The sequence below is a fragment of the Mus musculus genome, chromosome 8 (genome assembly GCF_000001635.26).
Source record: "Mus musculus strain C57BL/6J chromosome 8, GRCm38.p6 C57BL/6J".
In the NCBI taxonomy this organism is placed as follows: domain Eukaryota; kingdom Metazoa; phylum Chordata; class Mammalia; order Rodentia; family Muridae; genus Mus; species Mus musculus.
The window spans coordinates 67,716,842-67,734,238 of record NC_000074.6 but is presented as its reverse complement, the minus strand read 5'-3'; the positions used below and the strand labels follow the sequence as shown (position 1 = coordinate 67,734,238).

At 40.1% G+C, this 17,397-nt stretch overlaps 1 protein-coding gene across 15 annotated transcripts in view; it reads left to right on the top strand.

Moving 5' to 3' along the window:
- The window catches only part of Psd3 (pleckstrin and Sec7 domain containing 3), a 522,982-nt gene that overhangs the window by 477,825 nt on the left and 27,760 nt on the right, over positions 1-17,397 (top strand). For 13 of the 15 annotated variants that reach the window (NM_177698.4, NM_030263.5, NM_027626.1 and 10 more), the window contains 2 exons: positions 13,286-13,443; positions 14,195-14,339. In NM_177698.4, coding sequence (NP_808366.2) covers positions 13,286-13,443; positions 14,195-14,339 — 303 coding nt within the window. Of the gene's footprint in view, positions 1-13,285; positions 13,444-14,194; positions 14,340-17,397 lie in introns of those variants that run through there. The other 2 variants (XR_003947255.1, XR_003947256.1) reach the window with 1 other exon arrangement.

Genomic DNA, 17,397 nt, shown 5'->3' with positions numbered 1-17,397 from the left:
AAGGCAAGGAATGTTCATTGCTGATAATCTCTAATCCTCCCTGATGCCTAGTCTACCAGAACACAGTAGCAGATGCTAGACAAAAGGTAAACTGTGTAGTGGCAATGTTATTTTGGATTGCGTACACTTTTTGTTTTACATCCTCTCAGAACTGTTGAAAGCTAACCACATGTCAGACATTATGAAAAATTCCAGACTTTTCAAAGGTGACTAAGACATACTGCCTTCTGTCTGCCTACGTAAAGATCAGAAAATAGGGGAAAGAAGCTAAATTGGGCATTCACCAAAACAGTAGAACAAAACAATAACGTTGAAAATATTTTTACTGAAGAGGGCCACCTAAAGCATGTTTTAAAAAATAGGTATCTATATATCTATAGACAAACAGACAGGAGTAAATCTCCAATGAACAAGCACATAGCAGACTATACAGCACAAAGCATTTTAGCCAAAAAGTAATAATTTCAGAGAATGTCTCATTTTCAATACTGGCCAATGATGCTTTCGTGTTCATACTATGGGATGAGTAGGCCATAGCAAGCCATAGACTGATAATGAAAATTGTGTTTCAAATAATGTGTGTTGTGAAGCCTAAAGAGATGGCGTCATCACACTGTCCTAGTCTGTCCATGTATACAAGAAGCTGCTTCCTTCCCAGAGACTGGCACTCCCACCAGCAGGCAGGACGCAGGTCCTCAAATGATTTAGGTGGGCAGCTCTTCCCATAGGACCTCATTGGGTACAACAAGTACTACATTGTTTCTCCCTCCTGTTCTTGGAATGGCATTATATCCTAGAAGTCACACATACACACACACACACACACACACACACACACACACACACACACACACCCTGTACCTCAGGTACAGCTGAGAAAAAGTATCACTGAATCCTGTTAGCTACGCACTGACTATGTTACAGGACTGTAACTTGAAAGGCTCTCTCTTCCCTACTTTAGTCATCAAAAAGAGGAAAAATTGGTGCTTGAGTACACTGTGTACTGAGTGCTAAACTGTAGGATTTGATATATGTTAAATGAATTTAAGTGTTCCTGTGACTCATAATTTCAGCATACAATGAATTTATTATGTTCAGTTTATTATCCATCAGAAGACAAAGAAATCCTCTGTTTGGGTGAAGTCATAAGAAAAAGGCCACCATTTCCCTAGACCAAATTCAGTTTAATTCATATCAGTACCAAATCAACTCACTGGTGTGGATGGGCCTATGGTGTGGTGATACAAAGACCTTAGGGTCTAGCATTTGTCCTGAAGGTCACTAGTCCGCTTAGATTCTGCATCTATTCTCTTGACTGACACTATTATTCTCCATACAAATTCCTTGGCATCAGTGACTTTTGTTTTCCCTTCTAAGAGGCCACCCCAGTATGGTCAGGAACCATTCCATCACTGTATCCTAGCCAAAGATGGCTGCCAGTATACTGGACAATGTTGCCAGACACAAAAGGAAACAAGGATTCTGCTTACTAGATTCTATGAGTGAAATGGGTCTCCTAAAGAGACATGTTAGCCAGCCACTAATGCTTCATTGACTGCAGCCCCAGAAGTGCCATGCACAGAACCCCTCTGCCCTTGGAAGAACAATGTTGCCAACTGCTCTGCAATTACTCCAAGCCTTTCATCAAGATTTTTCAACTATGAAATAGCCTCTAATGATTTTTATTCATGTAAGAAAATAAAATTTGAGCTTTCATTAAGATTGAATAGTAAAACTTTCCTCCTCCAAAAAAAACCCAAACAAACAAAAGCTGTAAATCATCAGAAAAACTAAGCCCTATTCTGTGTTAACATAATGGGGGAAAAACTCCCAGTTCTTGGTCTTCATTCAGCCAGCTTCCAGCCTTCCTTTGTTGCAATCAAGTACATTTACCAACGAGAACATCAAAAGTTGACTTAATATCTCACATCTGTCAGGTGTGTCAACTGTCCTGTGTGCTTATAACCCTCTATGCCACTGTCTCCTTCACATGCTCACATGATACAGCACTTTCTTAGACATTATTATGAGAAATTTGTTAGTCTACAGTAGGGCCCCTAGGAAAATCTCCCTCGGAACAGCAACCTAAGTTTGATCAATGGAACTTACATAAAGGTGGAAGAAGAGAAGTGACTTCACAAACTTGTCACTGGGGGCTGGAGAGATAGCTTAGCACTTAGGAGTTCACAACTGCAGCTCCAAGGACTGATGCCCTCAAGCAGACAGACATGCAGATAAGACACCAATGCATTTATAAATAAATAAAAAGATGTCAACCATACAATTAAAATAAATAAATAAACCTGTCCTCTGACAACACACAGTCACATGGCACACATGCCTCCTGACACACCAATGATAGCCTTTTTTAAAATGTTAAACCTAACCTATTGTATTTGCAGATTTACATTTAAGTATAAGTATTCGTTAACTTGAACTTTAGCTAACAAGCTACCAATCCAATACAGAAGACAATAACGTTAATTAGGAAGTAAGATGATAAGGTTTGCTCATCTTTAAGATTAAGACTCTGCTGGATTTTTTTAAATGTTATAAATGACAGATGCAGTTGTAACACAGTGTTGGAGAGTTCAGTATTTTGTCTGAAAAGTTTAAGAACAGTAAGAGTAATTGGATTCCATCAAGGCTCTGAAGAAGGAAGTGGGCTCTTAAATCATGCAGAAGTGTGTGTGAATAAACACTAAGAAAAGAAGGGAAGATCATGAAGAGATTTCAATGAAAGTGATATCTACGCCTATACTAAAATGACATATGAAAAAATAAAAGTCATATAGGGCTACAACGAGGACAGTCTTATGTGGGTGTGTAGGTGTAACGCCATAGCACATTTGGGTAGCTTCAAGATCAGTGAAATATAAAAAAGTATTCAGGGCAGCTTGAAAAGGCCTAAAAAGCTAGATTGAAGAGTTGAGACTGAGTGAATGTGGAGCCAGTGTTTGAAATGAACGGAGACAGTTTGTTTGAAATGAACGGAGACAGTTCTTATAGTTTAGAAGCATCAGCCTTTGTGCAGGGTGAAAAGTGACCTAGAAGCAGATTCACTGATGCATGCATGCAAACTAGATTGAACAAGACTATGTTAACAGGGAAGGATCTAGTGGGTGAATTCTAACTAAGGTATTGAATTCCAAATTCTATGGAATAGGAAGAGGCTATGTCTAGTATGCATATTCAGATCTGAAACCAAAGAAAATGCCTAGAAGTAGTTTACAGAGTCAACAACAAATTATTGTTAATTCAAAGCATAGGAATATAGATTGAGAAGATAAGGGATAGAACAAGGGTATACAGACACCATATTTACTGGAGGAAAAATGGCAAAACATCCTTACAGAGCTGAAATGAAGTTGCCAAAGAACTAAAAAAGCTAAGAGAAAGAGATATTGCAGACATGAGAGATGTCAGGAAGATTTCCACCTTGTAAAGCAGGAATTAGACCATGTCACATGTATTCAACAACCAGAAAGTTATGTATAGAAGCTTTGATGGAGTGATGGGTAGTGGAAACCAGGTTAGAAAAGAGTTGAGGACACAGATAGAGAGCTTATTGACAACTTCCTATGCTCTCTTCTGGTGTCTCCTGCCTATGACTTTTTTTGTTTTTAATTAATTTATTTATTTCATGGATGTGGGTACACTGTCACTGTCTTCAGACACACCAAAAGAGGGCATCGGATCCCCATTACAGATAGTTGTGAGCCACCATGTGGTTGCTGGGAATTGAACGCTGGACCCCTGGAAGTGTAGTCAGTGCTCTTAACCATTGAGCCATCTCTCCAGTTTTGCAAGTAGCAGTTCCCAGTCTTTATCTCATTTCTAGTTAATCTCTGAGTCTTTCCTGTCACTGATTTCTCTCTAGAGGGAAATGAATTCCATCTGTCATTTTCTCCTGACAGAGGTCTTGTTGAGTTTGTCTACCCTGTACACAGTCTTGTCTCCACCATTACCTCTCTTCTCTCTGCCCTCCTCCCAGTGACCTTGGGCTTTAATGCAAAATCTTAACCTACAGGCTACCCAAATAGTGATGTCAGAATCATTGACAGAATGCCATATTCAAGGCTAGGCAGGAAATGAACATACTGTCGACTTCTCACAGAACTTGGACTGACAGTGGAGATGACAAGACTGATCTTAGGCGATAAGTGGTTGGTGAAGTCTTAGCAAATCATCTTATGAAAAAAATCGCTGGGAAACCTGATAAATAATATAAGAACTATGGTTATATCTCACTGTGGTAGTATTTGCCCTGGCCTAATCTCCATCAATACAATAATGTATATATATATATACACATACATACATACATACATACATACATAGTGTATAGGTTAGAATCTGGGGAAGAAAAAAAACACAGATAAAGGATGTGTTTGGGTTGGTAAGAGATTACAATTTCTGGAATCCTCCAGGGTAGACCCTGATACAATACACCACCAGAATTGGGGCTGGTACAATATTTACACACTTAAAAACCATTTTGGAGTATGAGAACCAGTGTAGCAACATTGTCACACTGGGAATTCCGTGTGCTTCATGCTAAATCTTTTCATGTCTGTGTTACTGGAAGAGAGTTGTGTTGAGCTATGTCTAGAGTTTTATAAAAGTCCATTTGAGAAGGGAGGGTTTGTTTTGTTCTGTTTTGCTTTTGTTTGGGTTGGTTTGTGTTTAAAGTATAGTTAAAAATCAGGAGTGATCCTGGCTAAGGCAGGAAGAAGACAAAGATGGTTCCCAGAGCTCATGTACTAAACTCCACAGTGCCCAGGCAGTCTGTGCCTGGCCAGACCTCCTCTGGTTCTTTTACTAATCCTGTGCACTCAAGACATTTGATTTCCTTTTGTGAAAGCACTGTCTTTATGACTTTTCATGCTTCAAAAAGGTTACATACCCACACTGACTCACTTTCGGTCTACAGTGTTTGATACTTTTAAAGGAAGCAGGGAAGTGGGCTTTGAAGCCTGGTATTCAATCCCAGAGGAGAACTGTGTGTGATCTCACCCAAGATTTCATGCATCCTAATTTAGATTAATGACCCAGTCCAGTAGATAAATGTGTCCACTTTGTGAGTGATACACAACATAATCGCTGTTTTTAACCCTATAAATTCTTAAGAAACTACAGTTGGAAGCATACCTGGTCCTTGGGCTTTTAAACATTTAGACTGTGCTCTAGAAGAGTCTTCTGAAAACCCAGTGTCTGTCTGATACTCAGCTAACAGAAAGCGAGTTTGTTTTCTGCAATGGCTTGTGATCTCTCCCTGCCCCCAGGCAAGTAGTTGGTGGGTCCAGGCCATCCGGGCTCCTTGTTCCTTCTGTGTGCTGGTTTTACTTCTTTCTGCTTCCTCTCCACCTAGTCTTCCACCCCCTACTTCCTTTCTCTTCTTTTCCTTCCTTTGTCTCCACTTTCTTTCTCTTACCTCATTTCCTCTATCCCATCCTAACTTTCAGTAGACTACACCTTTTCTGATCATGTAAAAGATACTGAGGGAAATGCATGAGTTTCCTATAGGCTTGCCTTCACATGACTTGGACTCAATGGAAGTACTGTGTGTGATGGTCAATCCTAACAACAGTGTAGTAACAAGTGTGCCTTGGAAACACATGCACACTTTAATTTATTACACTATGGTACACATGTGCAGGTCAGAAGCAGGAGTCTAGTTCAGTCATCTCCTTCTGTTATGTGTGAGTCAAGGGGATCAAATACAAACTGTCAAGCTTGACAGAAGCAGGCTTTTCTACCCTGAAGTGCTCCAGTGTGATTGCTGGCTCTAGAGCTCTCAGTCTCTATCTGATTACCTCCCCTCCCCACCCCCTGCCTTCCCTTCCCTCCCCTCCCCCTCCTCCTCCCCCTCCTCCTCTCCCTCTTCCTCTTCTTCCTCCTCCTCTTCCTCCTCCTTCTTCCCCCCTCTCTCTCTTTCTCTCTCTCTCTCTTTCTCTCCCTCTCTCTCTCCCCTTTTCCCTCTTCCTCTTTATTCATTCCCCCTCTCCTCCTTCTCCCCCTCCATCTCCTTCTCTCTCCCTCTCCACCCCCTCTCTGCCCAAAACATGCCTTTAGCAGCTTTTTAGTTAAGTCAAGTACTGAGTAGAAAGGGGAAATGTTCCTCCACCATCCTGATGCTGTACTTATTGAAAAATAAAATTATGAGGAATTTTAGTTTCCCTTAAATTATTCTTAAGACTTCTTAGTTTGTTTTTATTTTTATTTTTGTTTTAGTTTTTTAGATAATGGTCAATGAATCCATAATCTTTTCTCAAAGACAGTTGGTCTCACTCTCTTTTCAAGTAACTTCATACTCATTAAACCTGACTCGCTTGTCAAATTGATCCTGGAAAAATTCCTGGGCCTCACTGAAACCCAAGGCCTTACTCTTAGAGAGTACTCCAAGTCCCACTGTGAGGGTTGGGGCTCCTGGCAGTGGACTAAGGGGTTGTCAGTGGCAACAAAGATGAAATCTGTCTGAGGCCAGGATCACCACAGTCTTGTCATATAGAAGATAGACACTGTATGCACCCAATTAAACAAATGCACAGGAAACTGCATCTTTTTGCTTTGCTCGGCTGTTCTCTCGTCTCCTTTCTACAGAAATCTAGGGCTTTTTCTACTGTAACATTGTCATGTATGATAAAATTAGGTCAAATGAGACCCAAGCCTCCCTTCAGCTGTAAACTTGTGACTTTCACATATATGCTTAGTTTAGTGATAAAGACGGGCTTCATTGGCCTTGCTGCTGTTCCTTCTGCAGATTTGTTTATAGTCATATTTTTCTGTGCTGTGTTAGAAGTAAAAACAGATGAAACTGGGTGACTTTAGAAAAATAACTGGAAATACTAGAGTTTTTAAATGATAGCTATCAGATTGTAGGAAATATTTATTGCCATTCATGAAGCAAGCATTATTGGACAACTTAGGGCATTTTGTGCATTGGTATTTTTGTGATTTTTAAAATAAAGCCTTTCTCTCTAACTGTGACATAAAGGTGACAGAGATGGTTATGTGTCAAGTGGTCTGAGCAAGTGAGAGCAGTTAACAGTCATGTTGTAGTCTTATCTGTCTTAGTTACTAATATTTCTATTTACAACCTCATGACATTAAGCAGGGGAGTGTTTGCAGTCTTTTCTCATTGTTCTCAGTGGTCATCAAGAGTATTCCACTTGCTAGACATTTTAAATTACATATATCAATTGTAACTATTTAATAAGGCATTAAGTAAATAACGCTTTGACAAAAAGAGAATCTGAGCATGTTTTTCGTTGATGTTGATGAGTTTTGCCCCTTTCTATATTGTACTTTATAGTACCTGAGAATAAAATATCTTCAAATCTGGAGTTAGAGACAGGACCCAAGGAGCTGAAGGGGTCTGAAGCCCCATAGGAGGAACATCAATATGAACCAACCAGTACCCCCAGAGCTCCTTGGAACTAAACCACCAATCAAAGAAAACACATGGTGGAACTTGTGGCCCTAGCTGCATATGTAGCAGAGGAAGGCCTAGTTCGTCATCAATGGGAGGAGAGGCCCTTGGTCCTGTGAAGGTTCTATGCCCCAGTATATGGGAATGCCAGTGGGTGGGTTGGGGAGTAGGTGGGATGGTGAAGGGGATAGGGGATTTTCAGAGGGGAAACTAGGAAAGGGGATAACATTTGAAATGTAAATAAAGAAAATATCTAATAAAAAGTATCTTCAAACCTGATGCAATAATTTGCAGATCTATGCGTATTACGATGTGAATTCATAAAAGCTTTAATTAACAAACATTATAAGAGAAAGAACTCTGTATTTCCTGCCTTAAGTGAATGTAAATAAGAGCCTTGTGAAATGGCAGGATCACTGATTGCTAGTATGGCGGAGTGCTCTAATGAGTCATGCTACAGAGAGCAGTGCAGATTGCAGGGAACACTGGAAGAGTAGCGTGTTTTCAGGCATCGTTTTCACCTTCATTCGTTGGAGAAAATGGATCGTAATTGCATGTCATGGAGCACTTTCTTTCCTTATAGAAAGTGTCTTGATTGGATTTATCATTCTCTCTGTTTTACATCTAGTTTCCACAGCAAACAGTCTTGGGTTTGAATTGGTTTGATTACAATAATTTGTGCCTTATTCCTTCCTTCCCAACCCTATCATTTAAATACTGTCCTATAGTTTAAGCAGTAAACACTGAAGCTATCAGGATGGATTGAAGTCATGTCTTCTCACTCTCATTGCCAAACTGAGCATCACCACACTTCCCAGCGCTACTATCATGGGGTGGGGGGGGGGGGGGTTGAAGCTGCTGCTGCTTCTCCTCTTCCTCCTCCTCCTCCTCCTCCTCCTCCTCCTCCTCCTCCTCCTCCTCCTCCTCCTCCTTCTTTTGAGTAATTTGAGTTACCCAAACATATCTTATTGCTACTATTTTGCATTTAAGATGAAGATAACGTTGTTTTACTATTAACTGGAAAAGTAGATGTTGATAGACTGAAAACTCCTAATGTCAGTTTAGTCCTAATAAACAGACCCCATCTTCCATTTCTGCACTGTGTGAAGCATTCTTCCCAGTATGAACTGGAATGTGTCTTAGCGTGCCTCCGTCTGCCTTGGGATAAATAGTGTTGTCTAAATGCTGATGAGTCAGCTTTTGAGAATTATATTAATCATTTACTGTGAGCTTATTTGCAAAGGAATGAGGTTAGTTTTGGCTCATATTTCTAGAGGCATGGGCTCTGACCAGGGTTCTCTAAACTACAATAATACCATGGAGGGACATGCATGTTTCTATTATCCTCTCCCTCTCCTAGGACTCCACCCTACTCTCCTGATTCAGTCACTACCAAAAGCCCAACATCTAAATGCTGTAGTTAGAATAAGTTTCCAGCTTTTTGAAGAGATGAGTGTAAGACTCTGGAAATTAAATACCTGCAATAGATTGGGAATAAACTAAAATTAAACAAAAGATTGAAAGAGAATGAAATGGGCAAGTGCTGTTAGCCTTTACTTACAGCATCCATGATAAATGCTGCCATTTATACTCACTGCAGTTTTACGGCAGTCTAGGAATAGTGTGCTTTCCACTTAGTTCTAAATGAAAATATTAACAGAGAGAATATACACCAAGAGTAAATAGAGCGGTTTCAAGTACTGAGGTCATTGAATGCTAATAGCAAACAACTGGCCTTGCTTATTATTATAGCAAGCAGTTTTGTTAGATACTATAATATAGATGAGTTAAAACTATAAGACTAGCTATGACTACTTCAAGGGGGACTTAAAGAATGAGAGAGGGAAGGGGCCAGTGGCAAGATGGTCATTTAAAGAACAAACTAATATATCATCTCCATTAATAGAGATATTTTCACTAATTTGTAAGAGGAGAAACGAGTATTAGTGAGTTTAACTTACCGAAAGTCACAAAGACATTATCAGGGAGCCAGGTATTTGAACATATAAGCCCTAATTCCAGATATCCATGCTCTGAACCACAATTCCTTAAGGCTCTTTTGTCCATTTGGCAGGATGCAATGAAGAGATTACCATGGAGTGTGCAAGAGTTGTCAGTTAGTGCTGAGTACATCGAAATTGCAAACCTTATATCTCTGGAACAACCATTACCATTGTGTGCAGTTGTGTCATTTACCTGCAGTGATAGTTAGCCAGACATTTTACTGACCACATAAAGGAGCATCCATGAGGTTTTCTATTTTTTAGACAAGTACAACCAAGCAAAACTTACTGAATGCCATGAATAAACACAAATGTCTATGAGATTTCTAGTAGAAAATATAAGAGAAAAAGAAATTTACATGGGGAGATGGCTCAGAGTATTAAGTGCTCAGTAGGAAAGCAGAGACCTAAATTCAGATCCCCAGAAAACACACACACAGCAGAAGCAGCAGCAACAACAACAACAGACAAAGCCAAGTATGTTACATGTACCTGTAACCTCAGTACATTGGCTTAGGGAATGGTAGACAGAAGGACCTTGGGGGCTTACTGGCTAGCTAGCCAAGATGAACTGGTGAACCTCAAATTCAGTGAATCTCTCTACCTTCAAAAGACAAGTTAGAGGGTGATTGAAAAAGACACCAACCTTGACCCCTAGCCTCCACACCTGTGCCTATTATATTTATACACATGCACATATACTATACACAGCACACAGAATCAGAATGCCATTGGACCTATTATATTGGAAAGTAAATGAAGAAAGAATAACACCTGCAGACTGTAACAAACATGAGCAGAAAGGATTGCAACTGAGGAATTCTATATTCATCTATGCCTGTCACAAATACCCTGAAAGATATTTGAGTAGAGTATATGACCCCCATGAAGAAAAGGCTTGAAAGATCAAAGGGACAAGAAGAGAGTTAGCAACACAAAACAAAGAACTAAAGCAAGTGAGCAGAGAGCCGTGGAGCACAACCAAATCCAAAAGTACGAGGAGAGGAAACAGTAACATGTAAGACAAAAGACGGTTTCTTGAAACAGAAAATTCACAATAAATATATTTTAGTAACATTTCAAAATAAATTGTACTAAAGTATTCCAGCCAATTTTGGAATTAGTGAGAACAAGAAAGGTGAGATAAAATGATTTAAAAGTCTTGTAGATGTGTGTGAGGAGTTAAAAAAAAATCACAAAACTTATGTGGAAGATAGCTTTTGAAATTTCTACCTACATGAGTAAACACAGAAGTTGATAGAAAAATACAAAAAAATTAATAATATGTAATCTTTGGGGGTATTAATACTTAAAACCTAAATTCGCTAAGCTGTGTAGAGACTAACTTGTAAATTGAAAGTTATTAAGCATAGGGGGAAACTCGCATTGCCTCTGCAGTAAGTGGGAAAGGTCAGGGTGTTTTCTAAAGGAAATGGCCAATGGGAAAACGTGTAAGGACAGGAAGAGGCTAATCAATATGTTTAATTATAAAAACTCGCTTCTCTAATAATAATGTACCTTTTCAAGGAGCCTAAGCAAAAGACAACATGCACTAGGCTACGCGAATCCCTTTAATAACTGAACGGAAAATAGACACTATAGACAACTTTCTCTGATCATAAGCCAACAAGTAAAAATATGTAGTGACACATAACTAAAGCTTTAGGCACATCTATAACTAAGGTCAAAGAACATATACAAAAGTAAAACTATAGATTACCTCGAGGTTAATGTGAGAAAGACACAATTTATTTCTAAGCAGTGTTATACTGTGTAACTCATACTCAAACAAAATGTATAGCCTTAATAAATCCTAAATTAAAGGAGAAAATGGGCAGGGCATGATAGGACACATCTCTGATCTCAGTGCTGGGAGGCAGAAGCAGGAAGATTATTGTAGATTAAGGCTGGACTCTCTTTAGTGAGTTATAAACAAGACAGAGCACGCAGTAGATCTCACCACAAAAGACCAAGAAAGGAGAAAGATGAAAAATAAGATCAATAATTATCTCTTAAAAATACATATAGAAAAGGAAGAAACTCGGGATAATTGAGGGGAAAGCCTGAGTTACAGAGCCCAGAACCAAAAGAGGCTCATGTGCATTCTAGACTAACATCTGAGCAGGCAGGTACAGGGTTGGTGGGAAGTCGTGCTTGAGAAAGGAGGAATGCATAACTCCCAGGGATCAGGTCAGGGCTGATCATGTCTCTCGCTGCTGGGATTTCTCTCTTTTCTTTCTCAGCTTCCTATCTAGAAACAGACTACACTAGCTCCAGGGCCATGCATGCAGGAGTGTGTTCAGCATAGGCCTAAGGCTAGAGGGGATTTTATACTCAGGCTACCTCTGCTTTAAACTCCTACTCAGCAATATGTCATGTCAAGAGAGTCATAGGTTTTAGAATGCTGAGTCACTGCAAAAAAGCCTTTTCAAAAGTGCAGGGATCCGTCCCAGCACAGATAGATTGCAGTTACAGCACTGACAGCAGCACTCTGTCCACCATGTGTCAGCGTACATTAAATGTTCTTTTTGCGTTGTCTATTGTTCATCTTACCTTGCCACAAGACTTGTCAGCAGCAAATCGTAATCCCCGAGCCTTTATACACCAAGGTTCCTTGTGAGTGCCTTCTGGAAGCTGTCCTTTACTACTGTAAGTGTGGGGAGTCCTTCCATCGCTACCGCTATCTCTGTCATGATTAGAGGAAACCCTTTCCCTCTCAGCTTGATGCCGATAGGGACCATGAGTGATCAACATGCAGCAGGCCTAGATCTCATTCACTTTGAGTACATTCTGGTCATTAATATATTTCAACTGTTTGCATTTTGATTGGTATTGGTGAAAAACAAGACAATGTGAGGGAAAATTCCTTTTGTAAAAACCTGAAATGAGCTTGTAATGGGAGCACTAATATCCAGTCTTTCATACATTCACTATGAGTTAGAAAGTGATAAAAGGTGTGTGTGTGTGTGTGTGTGTGTCTGTGTGCTGTTTATAGTAGAATTTTAATCATCTTGTTTTTGGTGATCTATGAGAAATGGAGCCGAAGTTCCAGATACTGTCATAGCTTGTATCACACACACCAGATAGCTATGGTGTTTAATATTGGATTTACCCTTTATTTATTCCAGTGAAGCCAGCAACTACTAGAAAAAAAAAATAATTGAAAAACCTATTTTAAATTCTGATTATTATTCTACTAGCGAAGTTTTTGCTTTGGCTGTCATGTTTGGATGGTAGCAATACAAAAGAACCTTTGAAAACTCTGAACTATGTAGTCATTGTCAAAAAATAAAATTATATATGCATAGCACCATCCTTCTTATGTATTTTATACCTGTTTAGAAAAATAGAATCAAGCTTTATCTTAAAATGGTATTTTTGTCCTCATCAGAAAAGCTAAAGAAATTGCTTTATTTCATTTGTTCCTTTTGGTTTTGATAGTATTTACCACCTCAAAAGATAGCCTTGGGAACATGGAGTGTGTTCAGATAAAGTATTTCTACCATAAGTACAATTCCATTGAAGGTAACTGCCAGGCTCTGCATGGCCCGTTAGTTTCTGAAACCCACTCATACTGCCTGTCGGCCCTGGCCCTGTTGCAGGCTCCAAGGATGTGTATGTCTCTGCAGCCTCCTCAGCACTCTACCGTCATTAGTGTAGATCGGCCTCACTACACATAGTTCAGAAATGGGATCATCTGTTAAATGTAAAAAGTCATCAAGAGTTGGTGCTCCCGTTGCCTTTGCCCAGTATTGCCATGGATTGTCTGAAAGGTTTTCCTTCCCTTTCCCATTCAGATCTTGACCAGGGGTCACGCTCTTGTGCTTGTGTTCTTTGTGTCCATGTGCAGGATGAGTATAAGCCAGAGAAGTCTCTGTCCGATGAAGACTTGAAGAATGCGGTGAGTGTGCACCACGCTCTGGCGTCCAAGGCCACTGACTATGAGAAGAAGCCGAACGTGTTTAAACTCAAGACTGCGGACTGGAGGGTCTTGCTTTTCCAAACCCAGTATGTTTGTTGCTTTCATTCTTATTTGGTCTTCGTTTCCTCTCCCTACACATACCTCTTTCTCCTTCTCCTCTACCTTCTCCTCCTCCTCTTCCTCCCTCTCTCCATGTAAAGGCAGAGGAAAAAAACCACCACACTGATCTCCATTCTCTCTCTCTCTCTCTCTCTCTCTCTCTAACACACACATGCAATAATGATAGTTTATAAAAAATGCTGTCATAAACACTGATATATAAGTCTTTGTGATCAGTATCTCCTGTGTCTTGTATACCTACCTGACAATAGGGTTACTGGGTTATATTGTAAACCTGTAGTTAATGTGTGAGTGAACAATTCAGTTCTTTCCCGCAGTGCTCCCCAGCATGCTCTTTTATATTTCGTTTTTCACTGTGTATGCCTGAGTTTAATTTTAAAATAAAATTTGTGACTTAAAGAAGTTAATTTTAATATTAATTTTGGCCTAGACTACCTTCTAAGAAAAAGTGGATACTTGGCAAAGAGTATATCCTGTTTTACTATGTATCTCCCAGAGAGCACCACAGCGTACTGTGATGATAATGTCTGTGGCCTTTCATTCCCACAGTGATTGCTGATCACTGGTGAGAATGGTAATCTTCAGTGAACCAGTGAAGTTTTGCACTAAGAATACATTATTTTAACGTGCCATTTGGAATTAGTAATGAGCAAAAGGCAAAGTGTAGTCTACCTAGACACAGCAGTAAATGAACGTACATATCTCTTCTTCTCGAAGGAGTCCAGAGGAAATGCAAGGCTGGATAAACAAAATTAACTGTGTGGCAGCTGTGTTTTCTGCACCGCCTTTCCCAGCAGCCATTGGCTCTCAGAAGAAGTTTAGCCGCCCACTTCTGCCAGCCACTACAACAAAATTATCCCAGGTAAGTCAGTGTGATTGTGTCCTGGGCTGGAAAGCATCCTTTGTGGTGACATTAATATTCACTAATTTTATTAGTTTTAATATAATTTTAATTTTAATGTTGAAAGATTGTGTATATTTGGTCTGTCTTATAAGATAAACCTTGCAGTAGTGAATTGCAGGAATGGGATAGATGCAACGGGGTTGTGCCTCAGCTTCAGCACTTGAGACCTGTGCATGCTCTTTTACTTTTTAGTCCTAGTTTTATGTTACATGACTTAGGGTTGGGCCATATCCTGGCTTGGTAATGAGCTTTTCGCCCTTTATCCATTACTTTCCTTTTCCTGAGTGTTTTTCTGAGGAATAAATATAAAAGTGTTCCCATGATTTCCTTCTCACTGTATAGTGAGAGCAGGGTAGTTCCAGTTTAATTCCTCACCCTCCAGGAAGACGTAGTAAGATTTGGTTCCACTAAACTCATCCAAGTCAAGAGCCGGAGTTCTTTTTCACATTCATTTTCCATCAACTTCTCTGCTGTTGTCAGATTAATCAAAAGATTAGCATACCCTAACACTGTCAGATTAATCTTCCTAAAGATTATCATACCTTCTCCTCAAAGCTGTGTTCTGAGGCCCTGCCAACATTAAACATGTCTGAAATAGCCCCACTGCCATTGACTAGTAAAGGATTCTGGAAGTTACTTTGATGTCCTTATGAAATTCTTGTTTCTGAATGCAGAATTAATTTCATCTAGGATGGGCCAGACACTGGCATTGAGAAGCAAGTTCAGATGGATGGACAGAAGAGAATCATAAGCCCAGAACCCTGTATGGCACAGAGGACATGACGGTTGAGCAAAAGAGATCTGATAGGAAGCTTAAAGGAAGCCAGGCTGTTATCTGATGTGTAATATGAGGGATACAGTTGATCAGAGGAAAAAGCAGTGGGGTACAGGAGCTCTGTACGTGTTCTCATGGCTTACGAGGCCTTGAGACAAGCAGGAATATTCCTCTGAGGTAAGCAGGGCTATGCCATGAAAGGACTTGGTCCTGATCTGTGCTGCTGTATCAGAATACCACAGAGCCGGTAATCTATTTAAAATCAAAACGTGGAAATCCACTTCCTGTGCTGTGAGGTCAGGGCCCTCTTGCTGTATGGCAATCTTGGAAAGGACCACTTGGTGACGAGAACAAGGGACTAAGCAGGAGAAAGTTGAGGGTGTCACACTGATTCTTAGCAGCCACACCTCTAATCAACACAATAGGCTCAATAACACACGAGTGTGAGACTCACTAGACCTAGTCACGTCTTCACGGCCTGAGCCCAATAATGCCACAGTAGAAATTAAACTTCCATGTACATTTTGGAGGGGGACACTAAACCATTGCATGTTTGCTATGTGTAAGATTTTGGATGTTTTGGTAGCTCCCTTGTATCCTTGAGTCAATAGCCCCAAGCAGGATAAGAATGTGATCCCATTGGTAATGTAGACATTTATATGTTGCTATATGATGGGAGAGTTGAAAGACGATAGTACTAGAAGCACAAGGCCCTTCAAGGAGTGTTAGTAATCCAGAAGGGAATATCTATGCTAGCTGTGAATGGAAATTGAAACATCCATTCATGTACCCAGGCAGCTCTAACGGCTGGGAAAGATGAGAAGAGCCATCACCTAGGTTTAAACGGCTGGGGACTGCCTGGTTCCTGACTTAGCTTGTGGAACACTGCCTCACTTTATCCAGACTTCCCCACCACTCTGCTTCTCTACAGAGTTCTTTCCTAGGACCTTGTCTTCCTTCTGATTCTAAATCCTGTAGTTCCAGAGCTCAGAGACAGACTAAAGTACTCAAGAACCAGTTTCTATAGTTATTTAGGTGAGAATAACTAAATACAGAGTGTCTGTGTTAAGAAAAAAAGAAAAGGCAGAAAAATCAAGACAAATGACCTCTGCTATGTGGCAGAGAAGTCATTGGTAAACTTGGTACGAATATGTTGGCTGGAATGATGGGAGATAAATTTCTACTGGTCTTCTTTGATGATGGGATGTAAGGTAATAAGGATGGAGAGGAAGGGACGGGGCACAAATATGTTCATATTTATAAAAACATCAGTAAGAGAAGAGGCATGGCTTGAGGAAAGATCATATGGTATGAGATTTTAAACTTGTATTAGATATTTACTCTATAAGCATTACCTGTGCCATATAATTCATCAGCTACTTAAAAGGTATTCAGGATATTGGAGACAAGCATTAGGGAAGAGTGACATTTAATTTTAATGTATATTATGTTTGGTGAGACATTGCCATATCTTCTTGGAGGTCAAACTTCATCATCTCCTGTTGAGAACTACTGCTCTTCCCAGTGACTGTACATCTGAGAGCTTCAAATTGACAGACCCACAGTCTGATCATAGCCTCCTGAATGCCAGAGGGTTTGGGGTAATTTGAATTTTTAAAGTGTATAACAAGAAGATGAGCACTCTTATGGAAGGATAAAGTGTTAGGAAAATCAAAGGTCCACGTAAGAGTGGTTAGTGCTTTGAGCACATTTGTTCATTATCCTGTCACTGGTGAGCTTTTCTTGAATTTGTTCTTGTCTTGCCTCCAAAACATATTAGCCTGGATTATTAAGACTGATTGCTGCCAGTGTGGCACAGCTCTTCCTGAACAGCTCTGCTGTGTAGGAGTCACCTTCTCTGTTGTTTTCTTCACAGTGCTGCCAGAGTACATTTTTCTTCTGTTGGGTGGAGAGACTACTTCAAACATTTAAAGTTTTCCCCCCTCCTTCTGGTGTAGCTGTCTAAACAGAATACCATGCCCCCAGTGCACACACACCGCACACTGGATAGTTTATTGAGGACTTTTTATACCCACCAAAGCAATCATTTTCAAGCTTGGATGCATACAGAATGATCTGAGAGTTGTATCACAGGCCCAGTTTGCATACCTATGTGATAATTAAAGTTCATGATGAGTCAGAAAGGATGCATGTGCCTCAGATATGCAGATAGCTGGCTAGGTAGATAGGTAGCATGTAGACTGTGTGTCACTCTCTTCCTTCCTTAGGCCTTTCACCACT